The 19943-nt window shown below is 43.8% G+C and overlaps 1 protein-coding gene across 1 annotated transcript in view; it reads right to left on the minus strand.

Annotated features, from left to right (window-relative positions):
* Positions 1–19943, minus strand: part of LOC145356565 (dynein axonemal heavy chain 17-like) — an 811195-nt gene that overhangs the window by 591896 nt on the left and 199356 nt on the right. Inside the window, exons 17-18 of the mRNA XM_080209339.1 lie at positions 14163–14303; positions 4414–4557 (exon numbers count right to left, since the gene is read on the minus strand). Coding sequence (XP_080065465.1) covers positions 4414–4557; positions 14163–14303 — 285 coding nt within the window. The remainder of the gene's footprint in view (positions 1–4413; positions 4558–14162; positions 14304–19943) is intronic.

Genomic DNA, 19943 nt, shown 5'->3' on the forward strand with positions numbered 1-19943 from the left:
ACGTTAGTTAATTTTACTCTGGATTATCCTTGGTATTTTTCTATTGCAAAGCTAAACCATAATATACTAAATGTTCACTATGCCTAAATGTCTGTCTACTGATACTTGATCTACTTGTCTCACCTTGTTCTCCATATCCAGCAATGCCCCCTTTCTCGTTGGACTGGAAATATGCTGCTGCAGAAGATTCTCCTGGTGAGGGTGGCACGGTGATTAGCACTACAGCCTCATAGTGCCTGAGACCCGGGTTTGATTCCCAGCTTGGGTCACTGTCTGTGTAAAGTTTGCATATTCTCCCCATGTCTGCATGTGTTTCCTCCGGGTACTCCAGTTTACTCCCACAGTCTGAAAGATGTGCTGGTTAGGTGCATTGGCCATACCAAGTTCTCTGAACAGGCACTGGAACGTGGTGACTAGGAGATTTTCACAGTAACTTCATTTCAGTGATTTGATTTGATTTATTATTGTCGCATGGTTTGTGATACAGTGAAACATATTGTGTCTTGCACACGATACAGACAAAGTATAGCATTCATAGAGAAGGAAAGGAGAGTGCAGAATGTAGTGCTACAGTCATAGCTAGGGTGTAGCGAAAGATCAACTTAATGTGTGGTAGGTTTTCTTGAAGCAATGCTGATGTAAACCTACATGTGACAAAAATAAATAAACTTTTGAACTTTTTTCAACAACTCGTTGCCCTCTCTGCCTTTTTTACAATTACCACAGTAGCAGATACTCGCTCGTTCATTTTCTACATTGCATCCATCCCTCAACTCAATACAGCTGTTTTGTACAGTCATGCCTCACACCAGGTGACCGCTGGAAATCACATAAGGAACTGGTGACCTTCAACCTGGAAGCACTCCCATGTCAACACTGGCGATGAGGTTCAACTGCAAACCCTTGAACGATACAAGTAGATCATCGAACAATAGTAAGGGCAGAAACCTTAGCATGAAAGTGAGGAGGACATTGGATGTCTTGGGTTTACTTGTTTTGTGCATTTAGGACCAGGCAACAAACCCGTGTTGGAACCTGACTACAAACTGTTTGAGAACTGCCTCAGTAACTTGAACTCTTTTCTTGTTAATGGGAACATGAATGTGGCTATGTGCCTTCACTTTATTGGTTTGACTTTGTCTTCTGGTTGGCTACCTAAACTCCACCAAAATAGTGGCTGTGCGACATCAAACTATAAGTACACAACAGTTTTTGCACCCCACTGTAATGTATTTAAAAATATGTTTGTTATATCTTTACAACTTGTTGATGGCCTAGGGAACACACCCCAATAGCACTAACAAACTTCCCACAACAGCAAACCATCCTACATGCACAGGTTTCATTGCCCCTCATTCCAGGAACAGCACAAAAGATTTGTGTTCCAGAACTATCTGCATCCTTAGCCAAGCTGCTCTAACACTAGCATCTATCTAATAATGTGAAAAACTGCCTAGGTATGCCCTGCCCACAAAAAGCAGGACAAATCCAATGGAACCAAATACCATCCCATCAGTCTATTCTCGATCATCAGCAAAATCATGGAAGGGGCCATCTTATTACTTTATCACTGAGGCTCAGTTTGAAGTCCAACAGGGCCATTCAGCTCATAAACACATTACAAGCTTAGTCTAAACATGGGCAAAAGAGCTGACCTCAAGAGATGAGGTGAGAGAGATTGCTCTCAACATCAAGGCAACATATAACCATGTAACCGAGTGTGTTCAACAAACACTATTTGTGATTCCTCAGGTACTAAAGCAGTTTGTTCCCCTTTGTAGCAAATTCTGGGTAACAAACAGGCTTGGGCAGATAAGTGGCACGCAAATGGGCACCACGTAAGTTCCAGGCAATTACCATCTCCAAAAAGAAAGAATACAAGCATTTTCCCATGAAATTCAGCGGCATTACCATTGTTCAATCCCTTGCTATCAACACAGGATTACTATTGAAATAGAAATAGAAGTTAACCAGCCATACAAATGCAGTAGCTCCAAAAGCAGGTCAGAGGTGGAGAGTAACTCAGTTCCTGACTTCCCAAATTCAGTCCACAATCTACAAGGCATAGTCAGGAATGTGATGGAATACTCTTTAGTTGTCTGGATGAGTGCAGTTTCAATACCACGCAAGAAGCTCAATGCCATCCAGAACAAAGCAGCCCACTTGACTAGCACACAATGCATTACCTTCAACATCCACTCCCTCCACCACCAATGCCCAGTGGCAGCAGTGAGTACCATGTACAAGATGCACTGTAGCAACTCATCTTCAACAATACCTTCCAAATGCACAACCTCTATCACCCTAAAGGAGAAGGGCAGCAGATGCATGGGAACTCTCAAGGCAGTGGAAGGAGAGTCTTTGGATATTTTTAAGGTAGAACTAGACAGCTTTTTGATCAACAAGGGGATGAAAAGCTATCGAGGTTAGGCAGGCAAGTGGGGTTGAAGTTCAATCCAATCAGCCATGATCTTATTGAATGGTGGAGCAGGTTCAAGGGGTTCATATCACATCTGCCAGCTTCTCTCCAAGCCATGCAACATCCTGACTTAATTCTGTGTCGCCATTTGTTCACTGTAACAGGGTCAAAATCCTGGAACTCCCTTCTGAACAGCTCTGATGGTATACCTACACCACTTGGACTGCAGTGGTACAACAAGATGGCTTACCAGGACCTCCTCAGAGCAATTAGGGATTGGCAATAAAATTGTTGGCCTAGACAATGATGCTCACATCCCTTAAAATAATGTTAAAAATGGTACTCCTAATCTGCTGTTGGGAGGAGAGTTCCAGCATTTTGATCCAACGACAGTGAAGGAACGACAACATCGTTCCGAGTCTGAATACTGTGTGGCTTGGAGGGGAACTTGATGGTGGTGGTATTCTCATACATCTGCTGCCCTTGTTCTTCCAAGTGATAGAAGTCGCAGGTTCAGAAGGAGCTGTGACAAACTACTGCAGTGCATCTTGTGTAAAGTACATATAGTGCTGCCACCGTACATTGATATTTAAATTGATAGATGGCATGCCAATCAAACATACTGCTTTCTCCTGGATTTCGTCAAGTTTCCTGAGTGTTGCTGGAACATACTCATTCAGGAAAATTGCGAGTATTCCAACACACTCATAATTTGTGTGCATTGTAGATGGTGGACAGACTTTGGAGTCAAAAGGTGAGTTACTCATCTCAGAATTCGTTGGGCATGATCTTCCGGCTCTTCACGCCAGTGGTACCCTCTGAATCATGTATTTCCGGTAAGGAAGTGCACTTGAGACCAGGGAGAGATAGGCCATGATCTGATTGACTGGCAGAGCAGGCTTGACTCCTAATTCTTATGTGTCTATGAATGGCAGAGCAGGCTGTGCTCCTGATTTCTATGTTCCTATCTAGCGGTATTTATTCTGAATGAGTTAACTCACAAACTGAGGAATTCCTGGAGAAAATGCTGTCTCTGAAACAGTATTTAAAAAGCCTCATCTCAAGTCTTAGCTGTGACAGTGAATACAAGCAGACTGTTTTGAGTCATGGGACCACAGCTGAGACTGATATGGCGAAATTTTACAACCTCACTCGTCCAGAAACTGTAAAATCCCCCCAAGGTCAACATACCATCCAATGGTCCGCCCCTTGCCCACTCCAGTTCTTGTGGTAGGCAGGGCATAAAATTCTAGCCATCATGTCAAGTTGCCATTGTAATCGTTACAATGTTGGTCATGACTTTTGTGTGCATGAAGTTCACAGCAATGTACATGCAACATTTTTCATGACAACTTAGATTTATATATACACATGGTGTGGAATTTTCCCAGGATTGGGGAGGGTGTATGTCTGGATGTCAGGACCATATACAGGTACCAAACCTGCATGAATGGTCAGTGGGATTGTATCAGTAATTGCCTTGAAGGTACCCTCCTTATTGGCCACCATAAGACCTGCCATCCAATTAAACACAGGAAAAGTCTCAGCAGTACTAGCGCAAGAGGTGGCTGATGCTCAGAAATACAGGAGACCACAGGCCAACAGCAGGTAAGAAAACAAAAATTATAAATCTTGGGGCCCAGCTTTTTCCCTCCCAAGGAAATTGTTGGGATCACAGGAGCTTCTTTCCCTGCCCACTGCACCTTTCTTTGTTCCAGGGAGCTTGCCTCCTTAGGAAGCTAATGAGACTGCATACATGCAGCTGTTGACCTCCTAATTAACAGCAGGATGTTGGGGGAGGTGGGAGGTAGTGTCAATGAGGGTCTTTAATTATTCAAATTAGATACCCATCTCATTCAGCATGACCTCATTGGGAAGCTGCTCCAGTATGGTCTTAGCATTTTACCAGTCCATGTGTTTCCCAGCCTGTTGCTCTGGTGTGGATAATATACCAACCACAGGCTTCACTATAACTTCTGCTGAGTTTAACTCACCTGACTTTCCATGTTGCTGAGAAGAAATTGTAAAGACTTATGAACTACTGCATGGAAGCCTTCTACAACCATCTTATCAATGTACATCACATAGCTCTCCCAGCTTTTAGTTTTCTCTTCTGCTCCAAAAAGTATTCTGTTTTCCTGCAACCAGAAAAACAATACAAATACAAATTATTTATACACTTTAAACAGTCATGGTTATGCTGGATACCCAATGTCAGGCTGCTAAACATGAACAGCATAACTTGTGCCCTGTTTTTTCCAAGCCTTGGAATGCTTAAATTTAGCAGGATTTGAATTTGACCTCATAAAATCCCTCAAAGGTTGGGCATCGGGGGAAAAGTGTTGGAATTGGTGTGTAGCTGTTGCATTTCAAAGGACATTCAAAGAACATTTGCTCTTCACAGGAGATTGGCGAGTAAACAGCAGCAGATGTTTCAAAATTTTACTGATGCAAAGTGGAGGTAAATTTAAGGTTTAATATTTGGAAACTTGAGTTTTCAAAGGGATATTGAAGCCAAAAGAGGGCTAAGATGAAAGGAATAGTGAAATATTTAAGAGAACAGGTTTTCAACTGTACTTAGTTGCTGTGGAGAGTAGAAGCAAAATAACAAACTGCTAAGTGTCTGGAGTGTAACAAAAGAGCAGTGAAGGCAATTCTGTTTCGGACCAGGATATTGTTTGACCTGTGGAGGCTTGATTTGAATCTCCCTATGGAAAAAACATATCAGCATGGAATGTACTTCCCTATAAAATTAAGCAATTTCTTGGTTTGGGTAATATTTCCTGGAATTTATGGTTAACAATCTGTAAAGGCTGTTGCCAGAAAATATAGTTTTGTGTACTTTTGGTAAAGCATTTTATGGGTTATTTTGTAAAATTTTTCTAACTGTGTTTCATTTAACTTGTATGTTTAAGTTTTAGAACATAGAACATAGAACATTACAGCGCGGAACAGGCCCTTCGGCCCACAATGTTGCGCCGACCAGTCTTAATTTTTAAAAAAAAAACATTGACCCACTAATCTAAACCAAACCCTTTTCGTCCATAAACCTATCCACCAATCTCTTAAACGCCCCCAAACTAGGCGCATTTACAACTGCAGCAGGCAGGGCATTCCAGTCCCTCACCACCCTCTGGGTAAAGAACCTGCCCCTGACATCCGTCCTATAACTACCCCCCCTTAATTTAAAGCCATGCCCCCTCGTGCTAGCTTTCTCCATCCGAGGAAACAGGCTATCACCATCCACCCTATCTAAACCTCTAATCATCTTATATGTTTCTATAAGATCCCCTCTTAGCCGCCTTCTTTCCAGTGAAAACAACCCCAAATCCCTCAGTCTCTCTTATTTATTTAAATAAGCATTTTAATTCTTCAAATTTTTGAAGTTATCACTGGAGTCCTGTACTTTTATGTTCAGTAGCTTTCCCTCCTCAATTCTACAAAAAAAATACGATCAGGTGAGACAGATTTTGGTCTGAAGTCTGGTTTGTTCAGCATTAAACTCAGCTGTTATTCCAACGCACCCACTCCCACAACAAGTGTAAATTATTTCTTATGTACATTCCTTATTTTCCCCAATGAGTATCAGTTGCTCTTAAGCACAATAGAAGCATGCACTCTGTAGTAACTTCAAAGGTCTTGTTGTGGTTTCAAGTTTATTTACCAACAATATTTGTACATGTATAAACAAGGGTCTGCCAGAACTACGAGGTTACTCCCTGATTCAAGATGCACCCCTTTTCATCCAATTCACTTGATTTCCCATGCCGCCTTTCAGTGATGACTTCAGCCAGGCAAATGAGATTGGCCTGCTAGAGTATGAACTCACTGATTGAGTCTTAATTAATGGCCCAATCAGGGAGCCTCATGTTCCCTACTTAAAGCAAGTGTGACAGTCTGCCTGCTGAAGCAGGGAGTACTCTGTACAGTGTGTCTTGTAAATAAAGGAACTTTGGTAACGGGACCTTTGCCTCCATGGATTTATTACACTCGCCATAGGTTAGGGCCCAATCATGTGGCCCTCTGGGATCACCCCTTTAAAGGGGCCACGCTACCACTCTTTTTCCCCCTTAACTCCTAAGTTCATCTATAGTTCATCATTAAATATAAGCATACAAAGCTTGATAAGACATAGAGACACCCCAGGAAAAACTCGTCATAAGTTCAGGTGGTCAGGAAACTCTCGGACTCTGGAGGAACATTTCAATGTGGTACTATAATCTTCGGTGAGTACAGAACCTTGGCAGCCTGTTGCAAAGTGTAAACTCATCAATCTGATGTCGAGGTCCTCCTCAGTAGCTACTGGCTCCTTGGTTTCGGAAACTACTGGATGCCCTGCTCCATTCTTACAAAGAGGATCCCTATATCAGCAACTGATGAATACAAGTCTGCTGCAGGAGACGTGTTGATTCTCTGCATCAGGCCCAACTCTCTTCCTCAAATGATCCACATGTTTTTGTTTTACACAATTACCTTGTACTTCTACAATGTAGGAGACTGGTCCTGTTCTTTCCACAATTTTATCAGACACCCATGTCAGTCCTGCTTCAAAATTCCTGGCCAAAACTAGATCATCATCTTGGAAAACCCAGACCATTTTTATCGAGTCATGTTACAGGATTTTATGGCTTCACTCATCCTGAAACTGTAAAATCCTGCCCAAGGTCAATGCATCATTCCATTATCCACCCTTCATCCACTCCAATTCCCATAGCAGGTGGGGCAGTAAAACTCCAGCCATGATTTTCTTTTTGGCAGGCTTACCTAACCTTCACCCTCCCCGCCAAATCTGGAACTACCAAATCCAAATGGATCTGTAAACAGCATCTCATTAGTAATTCAGCTGGCGTGACCCCAGAGGTCACATTAGGTGTGGTATTGAATGACAACAAGAAATTTGGCGAACGTGAAGGTAATGGCCTATGAACTTGTTTTCTTATTGATGATTTGAAAATTTGTACTTGTTCTCCGAACTCATTGGAAGCTGGGTGGTAAGGTCTGACCAAACATGGCAAATACCTTTTTGACTTAACAAATTTCTGAAAGTCCTCTGCTTAAATGCTGTGCCATTGCCTGACATTAAGACCTCTGGGATGCTTCAACTTGTCAATGGTGGCTGTGACCACTGTAGACTTCATCAATTGGACACCCAAGCATTTAAAATGCACATCAACTAAGATCAGGAACGTATGTCCCATGAAAGGACCTGCAAAATCAATATGTAATCTTGATCACGGCCCACCCAGCTACTCCCAAGGATGAATATTCATCAGTGGCAGCAATGCCTGCTTGGATTCACAAGTCCGGCACTGGCTGATCATTCTTTCCATTTCTTTATTGATTCCCGGCCATCAAAAAAACTTCAGGCAAGTGCTTTCATCCTACTTTGTCCTACGTTTGTGTTGAGCAATTCCTATAATTAAAACAGTTGCCTTTTGGGGTGGCATAATAACACGAATCCCCCACAATAACATGTCATCCTCATGCATTATTTCCATTATACATTGCTGGAAAAGTTTAAGTTGCTCTGATTTCACATAGCACAATCCTTGCATCGCCATTCACTTAACTTTTGATAACAGTTGGTCCCTTTCAGTCCAGTAAGAAGTCTCACAACACAAGGTTAAGGTCAAACAGGTTTATTTGGAATCACGAGCTTTCAGAGTGCTACTCCTTCACTCACCTAATGAAGGAACAGCGTTCTGAAGGCTTGTGATGCCAAATAAACCTGTTGGACTTTAACTTGATGTTGTGAGACTTTTCACTGTGCCCACTCCAATTCAACACCGACATCGCCACATCATGGCCTTTCAGTCCAAGTTTTTACAGGATTTGCTAAGACCAGCAAAGACTCTATCAAGTGCAACACCAATACTATTTCTTGTGGTAAAAGCAAAATATTGTGGGTGCTGGAATCTCCAAACAAAAACAGAAAATGCTGAAAAACCTCCATTGGTCTGACAGCATTTATGGGGAGTGAATAGTGCCAATGTTTTGAATCTAGATGACCCTTCAACAGGGCTCTCAGACCTGCTGAGATTTTTCAGCATTTTCTGTTTTTGTGGCTATTTCTTGCAGTACCAGTGGTGAATCACTGGTAGTAGCAGAGGTAAGCAACCGAGTGCATCCACATTTGATATTTGCATGCCTGGTTGATGCTGGAAAGAGTAGTCGTACACAGCTAACAACAGAACCAATCTCTGTACGCTGACAGAAGCAATTGGTGACACTGGTTTATCCTCTTGGAATAAACCCAACGATCGCTTGTGATCTGAATATAACTTCTCCACTGCATAAATTACCATCCATTTTCCTTGTCTATATTTTCTCTGCATCTGATAATGTTCTTGATACAAATGCAGTTGGCCTTTCTATGCCATCTGTTTGAAGTTTATTTTATTATTAAAGTCTTTACTGTCTACCCTGAAATCTGAGTATAAACCCCAGATTAAAGGGACGATCCTTTAAACCAGAGATGAAGATGAATTTCCTCAGCCAGAGAGTGGTGAATCTGTGGATCTCTTTGCTGCTGAAATCTGTGGAGGCCAGGTTATTGAGTGTTTTTAAGACAGAGATAAACAGATTCTGATTTATGAGGGTATCAGGGTTTATGGGGAAAAGGAAGCAGAAATGGGGATGAGAAAAATGTCATCCAGGATTGAATGGCGGAGCAGATTCGATGGGCCAAATGGCCTAATTCTGTTCCTATGTGTTATGTTCTTATATATCTTCATCCACCTGGAAAATGCAACTCTCATTTCAAAAGAACATCTGCTTTTTTAAATCTTCTCAAAACTTCCTCTAAGTTTGACTTGTGTTCCTCAGGACATCATCGAGATATACCATTACATTAGGAGTGCCCTGTAATAAACTTTCCCTTATATCCTGGACTATGGCACAGTTTTATTTATTAATGTCGCAAATAGGCTTGCATTTACACTTCAATGAAGTTATTGTAAAAATCCCCCAGTCGCCACATTCCGGCATCTGTTTGGGCACACTGAGAGAAAATTTAGAATCGGCAATGCATCTAACCAGCACGTCTTTCAGACTGTGGGACGAAACCAGAGCTCCCAGAGAAAATCCACACAGATACAAGAGGAATGTGCAGCAGTGCCACTGAGCCATCATGCCACCTGCCCTAATGATGAGAATCCAAAAGGTAAATGTGTGTACCGGTATAGTCCTGTGGAGGGTGAAAGTAACTAACCTCTGTGAATCCCCTTCAACTCCAGCTGTTGGTAGGCATGACTGAAATCTAACATGATGTACTTCAGGCTCCCTGCTAATTTGTCATAGAGGTCCACAATTCTAGGGTATCTTTCTATTTGAGCTCCTCAATTAACAGATAGTTTATATTTGCCATAGATTCCTATAATGCAATCCAGTTTGAGGATTGGGGCAATGGGTGCATCCCATTCAGAGAACTGTACAGGTTTTCTGAAACCTAACCCTTACAATCTCCCAAACTCGACTTCAACGTTATGATAATGAGAGATGCCAGTGTTGGATTGGGGTGGACAAGATGAGAGGTCACACAACACCAGGTTATAGTCCAACAGATTTATTTGAAATCACAAGCTCTTGGAGCGCTGCTCTTTCGTCAGGATGGCACAGTAGCGCAGTGGTTAGCACGGCTGCCAAGGACCTGGGTTTAATTCGGCCTTGAGTGACTGTCGAGTGTGGAGTTTGCACATTCTCCGTGTGTCTGCATAGGTTTCCTACAGATGCTCCTGTTTCCTCCCACACCCCAAAGATGCTTTATGCGCAGAACATCCTACTTCCTCAAAAAAAAACTCCAGAAGCCGGTTAGACATGTTTTCCCTTTCACAAAACCATGTTGACTTAGCCCGATTAATCTGAGCTTGTCCAAATGTCCGGCTATCAATTCTTTATAGCTTCCAACGCTTTCCTCATGATAGATGGTCAGCTAAATGGTTTGTAGCTTCCCCCCCTTCTGTCTCCTTCCCTTTTTGAATAATGGAGTTACATTTATTACCTTCCAAACTAATGGGACTTTCTCCGAATCTAGGGAGACATTGGACCCTTCTTTTAAGACCCTAAGATGAAGCTTATCAGAACCCAAGCTCTTTTTGGCCCACGGTTCCAACCATTTATTCAGTACCACTTCTCTGGTGACTGTGATTTCCCTGAGTTCCTTGCTCCCTGCTACTTCTTGGATTATAGCTGCTTCTGGGATGTTACTTGTATCCTCTATAATGAAGATCTGTTCAATTAATCTGCCATCTCCTATTTCATTATCAATCCTTGAGATTAATTTTCTACAGGACCAACACTTATTTTGTTAGCTCTTCTTTTTAAAATATTTATAAGAACTCTTATTTTCTGTTTTTATATTTCTGACTAGTTTACTTTCATGGTTTAATTTTCCTCTTTTCATTAATCGCTGTCATCCTTTGCCGTTCTTTATATTTTGCTACCTGTCTTTGCACAATTTTATGTTTTTTTTTACTCTTATAGTATTTCAACCTTTCTAGTTCACCATGAATGTTAGGTCCATCCCTTAGATTTTTTTCTTATTCATTACAATGTATTTATTCTATCAACATCCTGGGGATTACCAATGACCAGAAACTGAACTGGGCCAGCCATATAAATACTGTGGGTACTAGAGCAGGTCAAGGGCTATGGCAAGTAACTCATCTCCTGACTCATCTCCTGACGAAGGAAGTGCCGTGGACGTAGTGTACATGGACTTCAGCAAGGCGTTTGATAAGGTCCCCCATGCAAGACTTCTTGAGAAGGTGAGAGGGCATGGGATCCAAGGACCTTTGGCCTTGTGGATCCAGAACTGGCTTGCCTGCAGAAGGCAGAGAGTGGTTGTGGATGGGGCTTTTTCTGAATGGAGGTCAGTCACCAGCGGAGTGCCTCAAGGATCTGTTCTGGGACCCTTGTTGTTTGTCATTTTCATAAATGACCTGGATGAGGAAGTGGAGGGATGGGTAAGTAAGTTCGCTGATGACACGAAGGTCGGTGGTGTTGTGGATGATCTGGAAGGATGGCAAAAGTTGCAGCAGGACATAGATAGGATGCAGGACTGGGCGGAGAAGTGGCAGATGGACTTCAACGCGGATAAATGTGTAGTCGTCCATTTTGGCAGAACCAACGGGATGAACGAGTACACTATCAAGGGCAGAAGTCTGTGTAGTGTTGAGGAGCAGAAGGATCTTGGGGTCCGGGTCCACAGGACTCTTAAATCAGCCTCGCAGGTGGAGGAGGTGGTCAAGAAGGCGTATGGTGTACTGGCCTTCATTAATCGAGGGATTGCGTTTAGGAGTCGGGAGGTAATGCTGGAACTTTATAAGACCCTTGTCAGGCCTCATTTGGAGTATTGTGCGCAGTTCTGGTCGCCTCACTATAGGAAAGATGTAGAAGCTATTGAAAGGGTGCAGAGGAGATTTACAAGGATGTTGCCTGGACTGGGAGGCATGCCTTATGAAGTTAGGTTGAGGGAGCTGGGACTCTTTTCCCTGGAGAGACGAAGGTTGAGAGGCGACCTGATAGAAGTTTACAAAATGTTGAGAGGAATAGATAGGGTGGACTCTCAGAGGCTATTTCCCCGGTTTGAAATGGTCGCTACGAGAGGACAGATTTAAGGTGCGGGGAGGGAGGTTCAGAAGTGATGTTAGGGGTAAGTTTTTCACTCAGAGGGTGGTGAGTGAATGGAATCGGCTGCCGTCAGTGGTGGTGGAGGCGAACTCGCTGGGGTCTTTTAAAAGACTTCTGGATGAGTATATGGGGTTTAATGAGATTGAGGGTTATAGATAGGTCTGTAGGTTGGTAGGTGATGATGTGATCGGCGCAACTTGTGGGCCGAAGGGCCTGTTTGTGCTGTAGTGTTCTATGTTCTATGTTCTATGTTCCTCAAAGCTTGTCCACCATCTACAAGGCACAAGTCAGGAGTATAATGGAATACTCTTCACTTGCCTGGATGAGTATTCGAAAAACACTTAAGAAGCTTCAGATCATCCAGGACAAAGCAGTCTGCTTGATTGATAACCCTTTTCACAAACATTCAATACCCCACCACCAAAGCACAGTGGCAACCATGTGTACCATCTACATGCTGCATTGCAGAAACCCACCAAGTTTCCTTAGGCAACACCTTCAAAACCCACAATGACTACCATCTAGAAGGACAAGATACTTAGGAACACCACCACCTGGAAGTGCCCCTCCAAGTCATTCACCATCTTGACTTGGAAATATATCGATGTTACTTCACTGTCGCCTGGAACTCTCTCTCCCTAAGAGCATTTTGGGTCTACCTATACCTCAGGCACTGCAGCACTTTGAGAAGGTGGACCCTCCTATCATTTCAAGGGCAACTATGAATGGGCAATAAATGCTAGTCTGGCCAGCGATGCCTACATTTCATAAATTATTTTCTTTGAATTCTGTGCATTCTGAAATATCCCCTTAAGTGCGTCTCTCCCTTAACCTATTTTGTCAAATTTGCTTTCATGCCCTTATAATTGTCCTTAGTTAAATTTAAAAATAAAGTCTCAGACCCACCTGCCTTTCTGATAACTCCAATTATTCTTTATGCTCTACTCTACCATGTGGTTGTTGTTAGGATACAACTCCCACAAGTGACTATTTGTCTTAACCATTTCTTATTTCCACACAAACCCTTTCCACATCCTGATTCTTGAATTTAGGTCATCCCCTCATATTGTACTAATACCATAATTATCTAAGAAAGCCATCCTCCTTTTCCTCACTTCCTATCCTTTTAAATAGTCTGTACCCTTCAATATAAGGTTCCAATCCATGTCTCCCTGCAGTCATGGCTATCAAATTGTATTTATTTATTTCTGTGTGCACTTGCAGTTCATCTGTTTTGTTTCGAATGCTATCTACATTCAAATACAGAACTTTTAATTTTATCCTTTCATTCTTTTTATAATCTCTAGTCTTATTCATGGGATGTGGGCATTGCTGGCAAGGCCAATATTTATTGTCCATTCCTAATTGCCTTTGAGAAGGTGGTAGTGAGCTGTGTTCTTGAATCATTGCAGTCTATGTGGTGCTTCAACCAAAGAAACTGCCTAAATTGCCTGAACAATCTGTGTAGGAAATTTCACTGGAGTCCTGCATCCAACTCCTCTGCCCTATGAAGCTGCCTCTGATGTTGCTCCTCTTCTCCCTCATTAGAACTTCAAAATAGGGCTAATAGGATGCTCCAATGCCATAGGGAAGGCCGACAGCAGTGAAGCACAGTTCAAGATGAGTGAAGTGCAAGACAGGTGGGCTGATATCCAAGATGTTATCTAGCAATGACTGCACAGTCTCAGAAGAAGTGCTGTGCAGCCTCTCACCTGTACATAGCTGGAGCCCTTCAGTTTCACCGTACAAAGCCTTCTCAGCCTGTTGGTTTTACTGAAGTAGCACATCCTGTTGTGCATTTGTTTAGTTGACCCTAGAGCTAAATACGTTGGTTAAACCATTGTGTTTGGTTAACTGGTTGGTTAAATGCGTACCCAACAGTTTCAAGTTGGTTCCTCACTCAGCTATGGCTAGCCAGACTGCAGTCTGGAAATTGGCTGAATGATCACAAGATTCTGATCCAGCATTACTCTTAGATGGATTAACTTCCCACATGCATCCAAAACCACTTGTACTTGACTGTAATAATTTAACCCATTATGTTCAATCTCCCAGGAGAAATGATAGTATTTATAAACAGTGTGAGGTGAACACTGGACGGTTCTCTTTTTACCTCCAATAATGCATGAAGCTTGACACCATCTTCACTAACAGTTGTATATCTTTTGTTTAACATGTTCGGTCGTCCATCAAGGTCCAAGAATGAATCTTTTTTATTGCCGCTTCTTTCAAACAAGGGGCTTGCTGACCATTCCTATCAAAAAATTCAGTAAAAATAAATCTGAACTGAACCAACATAGCAATCACAACTATTTAAAGAATACCAAGTATCAATACAGTCAGCACATAGTGCAGCTGAAGAGTATTCTTGAGGGGGGAGGTGAAATGGACTTCATCCACTTCATTATCAATAACACAGGTAAAAAGAGAAATAAGTGGTGTTTTTGTAATGATGTAAAAGCACTAATCACTTATTAGGGGTTGGGAAGACACATTGCTGGTTCACTTATTGAGACTAGGCACATTAGAACAAAAATTCAAAGGTATAAAGCTTAAAGACATCAGCTGCAGAGTTGTGTACTGTCCACAGGCCAAAGTAAAACTGAGATGAGATCACACAGAATATTTTCCTTCTAGTGATGGCATACAGCTACCCTTTAAATATAGATGACAACATTCCACATCTTTTTAAAGATACTTCTCCACTTGCAAAAAAATGCAACTAGTTACAATACGTATTTATGTATAGTTCCCGTTGTGTAAGTATATAGGGCTGATAATCTATGAGTCTCTGAAATGCAGAGGTAATCTGCTAGCATGCCCAGATTAGAGTTGTGGTTCACAGCCAAGGACTGTCCCTTATCCTCCCGATGCTCTGCCCTCAGGGGTTTTGGTGAGTCAATTTGTTTTTATGGTATGATGGATTTTGATCCACACAGGAAAGGGAGTGGGTGGTGTGGGGGGAATCCCATGCTGCCTTGATGAACCCTGGGTCTTCTCTGTTGAGCCTAGGGATTAGCACAATATTTTCAGGCTCAGGATCAAGGCTGGGAGTGGCAGTTATTCGTTACTTCATCTTGTTTATTTATGCTCTTTTCTTGGCCCTCTTGTTCAAAGGGTGGCTACCTTCCTCCCACAGCGCACCCCGCCCTAACCAACCAGTGACCACTGGTTCAAACCCATCCTGTGGGGCTTGGGATTGACTCATGGTGGGGTGGGGGAGAGGTGGATGCAGTAGCTGCTTTGATGTTGCTTCTGCACTTAAAGACCGACGATAATATTTTCAAGGCAGTCTAATTTACAACATAGAGGTAGGTCGTTTGGCCCAATGTGTCCATATTTACTGATAAGTAGCCATCCAGCCTATTCCCACTTTCCAGATCTTGATTGCAGTCTTGCAGATTATGGCACTTTAGATTTCAAGTGCATATCCAAGTACATTGTAAACATTATTAAGGTTTCTTCCTCTACCACCCTTTCAGGCAATGTGTTCCAAATCCCCACTGCCCTCTGGCTTAAAAAAATTCCCCTCAAATCCCCTCTAAACCTCTCATCTTTTACTTTATATCAATGCCACTTAGTTATGGATCCCTTAGTCAAGGAGAATAAAGCCATCCTCTCCACTCTAACTAGACCCTTTGTAATGTTATATACATCCATCAAGTCTCCACAGATTCCTGCTTTCAAAAGAAAATGACCCAGCCAACCCAATGTTTCCTCACAACCAAAATGCTTTAGCTGAGGTAACATCCTGGTGGATCTCCATGGTTCTTTTCAATTGCAATCATATCTTTTTGATAATGTAACAATCAGCATTGCATGCAATACTCCAACTGTGGCCTATCTAGTGTTTTATACAGTTCCAGTAAAATCTCCTAGTTCCATGCATTGGCTAAGAAGGTCAAGTATTGCAAATGCCTTCTTGATTCCTTATTTACTGTCCAGCTACCTTCAAAGCTCAAAAACAAAATGCTGGAAAATCTCAGCAGGCCTGACAACATCTGTGGGAGAGAATAGAGCCAACGTTTCGTCACGAAGGGTCATCCAGATACAACACTGGCTATATTCTTTCCTGCCCGGGCATTCAGCCTCTGATTTCTGGGCTGAAGAGCAGGAAGGGTGGACGACTGGTAGGAGGAAAAAGAGGGAGAAGAAGAGTAGTCAGGGTCCCCCAGCCTCCCCAGTGGCCCCCCAAGATTCGTCAACAGGGGCGCAGAAAGATAAGCAGGAGGGCCAGACTGACTTAGAGGGACAGAAGGGGGCTGGTAAGGTGATAGTGGTAGGGGATGGGAGGGTCCAAGGTATTGATAGGAGGTTCTGTGGGCAGAGGCGTGACTCCAGGATGGTGGTCTGCCTCCCTGGAGCTGGGGTAAAGGACGTAACAGAAAGGGTAGAGGGAATTTTGAAAGGGGAGGGGACCCAGGCAGAGGTCATAGTACACATAGGGGAGGGGGACATAGGAAGGAGGAGTAGGGTAGAGGTCCGTAGGCAATTTAGGGAGTTGGGGTCCAAACTAAAGAGCAGGACCTCCAGGGTGGCACTCTCTGGGTTGCTGCCTAGTACCAGCAGGGCAAAGAATGATGAGATCATGCAGCTGAATGCATGGTTGAGGGATTGGTGTAGGGTAGAGGGCTTTACTTTTGTGGACCACTAGGAGGTATTTAGGAGAGAAGGGCAACTGTACAGGAGGGGTGGGGAGAATTTGAATGGGAGGGGAACTAGTGTCTTAGCGGGGAGGTTAGCTGGGGTGTTTAGGAATGGTTTAAACTAATAGGGAGGGGGGGTGGGGATGTGGCTAGGAGAGAGTCGGGTGAAAGGAAAATTATCAGGGAGAAGGAGGTGCCGAGGGACACTCGTGGGTTGAACTGTGTCTGTTTCAATGCTAGGAGTGCGACAGGAAAAATGGATGAGCTTAGGGCCTTGATGTTTGTGAGGAAGTTAGATGTGGTGGCTGTAATGGAGACGTGGTTACGAGAAGGGCAGGACTGGCAGCTGAATGTTCCTGGGTATAAGTGTTTTAGGTGTGACAGAGGAGGGTTGAAGAGGGGTGGCACTGTTAGTAAAGGAAAACATCACAGTAGTGCAGAGGGAGGACAATATGGAAGAGATAGGGATTGAGTCATTGTGGGTGGAGTTGAGGAATAAAAAGGGAGAGATTACGATGCTAGGGGTATACTATAGGCCACCCAACAGCCCGAGGTCAGTGGAGGAAGGCATTTGCAGGGGCATTTTGGATAGGTGCGGGAAGAATAGGGTAGTTGTAGTGGATGATTTCAATCTTCCTGGAGTGAATTGGAGGGGGCCTAGAGCTGGGGGTACGGAGGGAGAGGAGTTTGTGAAATGTGTTTTGGAAGGGTCTCTAGAGCAGTATGTAACTAGCCCGACTAGGGAAGGGGCTATACTGGATTTAGTGTTGGGTAATGAGCCAGGGCAGGTGGTTGAGGTAGAGGTAGGCAAACATGTGGCTAACAGTGACCACAAGTCCGTCTACTTTAGGATAAAAATGGAAAGGGATGAGTGTCGGCCGAACGGGAGTGTGCTGAACTGGGGAAAGGCCAGCTATAGCCAGATTAGGAGGGAGCTGCAGGACACTGATTGGGAGGGACTGTTAGCTGGAAAGTCCACGGTTGGAAAGTGGGAGGCTTTTAAGGGCAAAATGAAAATATTGCAGGAGAGGTATGTTCCGGTTAAGCGGAAGGATGGGAAAGGTAGGATTAGGGAGCCGTGGATTACAGGGGGTATTGAAGACTTGTTCAGGAAGAAGAGGGAGGCATATGTTAGGACGAAACAACTGGGTATGGAGAGTGCACTGGAGGAATATAGAGAGAGTAGGAGGGAGCTAAAAAGGGGAATTAGAAGGGTGAAGAGAGGGCATGAAATGGCTTTGGCTGGTAGGATTAAGGAAAATCCAAAGGCATTTTATTCCTATATTAGGAGCAAGAGAGTAGTTAGAGGGAAAATTGGTCTTCTTAGGGACAAAAGTGGGGAGTTATGTATTGAGTCGGAGGGAATGGGGGAGCTCCTGAATGAATACTTTGCGTCGGTATTCACGAAGGAGAGGGGGTCGGTAGCGTGCGGTCTCTTGGAGGGAGTTGAGGATCAGTTGCAGGAAATATCTATTACGAGGGAGGAAGTGCTAGGGCTTTTAGGTAGCGTAAGGACGGATAAAGCTCCGGGGCCTGATGGTATTTATCCCAGGCTGCTTAGGGAGGTGAAAGATGAAATTGTTGGGCCTCTGGCGCAAGTCTTTGTCTCTTCTTTGGACACAGGTGAGGTCCCAGAAGACTGGAGGGTAGCAAATGTGGTACCGCTGTTTAAAAAAGGTAGTAGGTATAACCCTGGAAATTATAGACCGGTGAGTTTGACATCGGTGGTAGGGAAATTAATGGAAAAAATACTTAGGGGTAGGATGTATGAGCATTTGGAGCGTTGCGATCTGATTAGGGATACGCAATATGGCTTTGTTAGAGGGAGGTCTTGCCTTACGAATCTGGTAGAATTCTTTGAGGAGGTGACAAAAACGGTTGACGATGGGAGAGCCGTTGATGTCATCTATATAGATTTCAGTAAGGCGTTTGACAAAGTCCCTCATGGTAGGCTGGTAGAAAAGGTTAAAGCGCATGGGATACGAGGTCAGGTAGCTAGATGGATTGAGAACTGGCTGGGCAATAGGAGGCAGAGGGTAGTTGTGGAGGGGACCTTTTCGGGCTGGAGGCCAGTGACCAGTGGTGTGCCGCAGGGCTCAGTACTGGGACCTCTCCTCTTTGTAGTATACATAAACGACTTGGAAGAGAGCGTAAGTGGTGTGATCAGCAAGTTTGCGGATGACACCAAGATGGTGGGGTTGGCAGATACTGAAGTGGAATGTCAGGTGATACAACAGGATATAGATAGTTGGTGCATTGGGCAGATAGGTGGCAGATGGAATTTAATCCTGACAAATGCGAGGTGATGCATTTTGGAAGGAATAATGCAGAGAGGGGCTATGTGATAAAAGGTAGACCGATTAGGAGTATAGAAATACAGAGGGACCTGGGAGTGCAGGTTCACAGGTCTATGAAGGTTGCGACACAAGTGGAGAAGGTTGTTAGGAAGGCTTATGGAATGCTAGCCTTTATAGGAAGGGGTATGGAGTATAAAAGCTGCAGTCTAATGCTTCAGTTGTACAGAACGTTGGTTAGACCGCATTTGGAGAACTGCGTCCAGTTCTGGTCACCTTACTACCGGAAGGACGTGGAGTCTCTGGAGAGGGTGCAGAGGAGGTTTACCAGGATGTTGCCTGGCATGGAGGGACTGGGTTACGAGGAAAGGTTGGAGAAACTGGGACTTTTCTCCTTGGAAAGATGGAGATTGAGGGGGAACATGATAGAGGTATATAAGATACTGAAGGGAACAGATAGAGTCAACAGTGAGAGACTGCTCCCTAGACCGGGTACAAATATGAGAGGTCATGATTTAAGGGTGAGGGGGGAGAGGTATAATTTGGATGTGAGAGGAAGGTTCTTTACGCAAAGGGTCGTGGGGGTATGGAACGCGCTACCAAGTAGGGTGGTGGAGGCGGGAACATTGGACTCGTTTAAGGTTCAATTAGATAGACACATGAGCGAAACGAGGATGGAGGGTTATAGTAGGGGCTATTAACTAAGGTCAGGTCCTCGGGAGACACCGGAAATGCAGACTTGTAAGTTAACGTTTTTTGTCTTTTTATTCCGCAGGTGGAGGTCCACCTCGTTGTCAAACGAGGGGCATGCACACGGTGGGTCGTGCGTGGGCTGCTCTTGGAGGTTCCGGGAGTGGCCTAGTACTTCGTGTCGGTATGTGTGCTTGATCCTGGACCGGTAGATGGGCGCCGCAACAGCTCGGTGACTAGCGCTGCTAGCTGTGCAGATACATG

Source organism: Carcharhinus amblyrhynchos, chromosome 21 (assembly GCF_965287045.1).
Source record: "Carcharhinus amblyrhynchos chromosome 21, sCarAmb.v2.hapA, whole genome shotgun sequence".
Taxonomy (NCBI): Eukaryota; Metazoa; Chordata; class Chondrichthyes; order Carcharhiniformes; family Carcharhinidae; genus Carcharhinus; species Carcharhinus amblyrhynchos.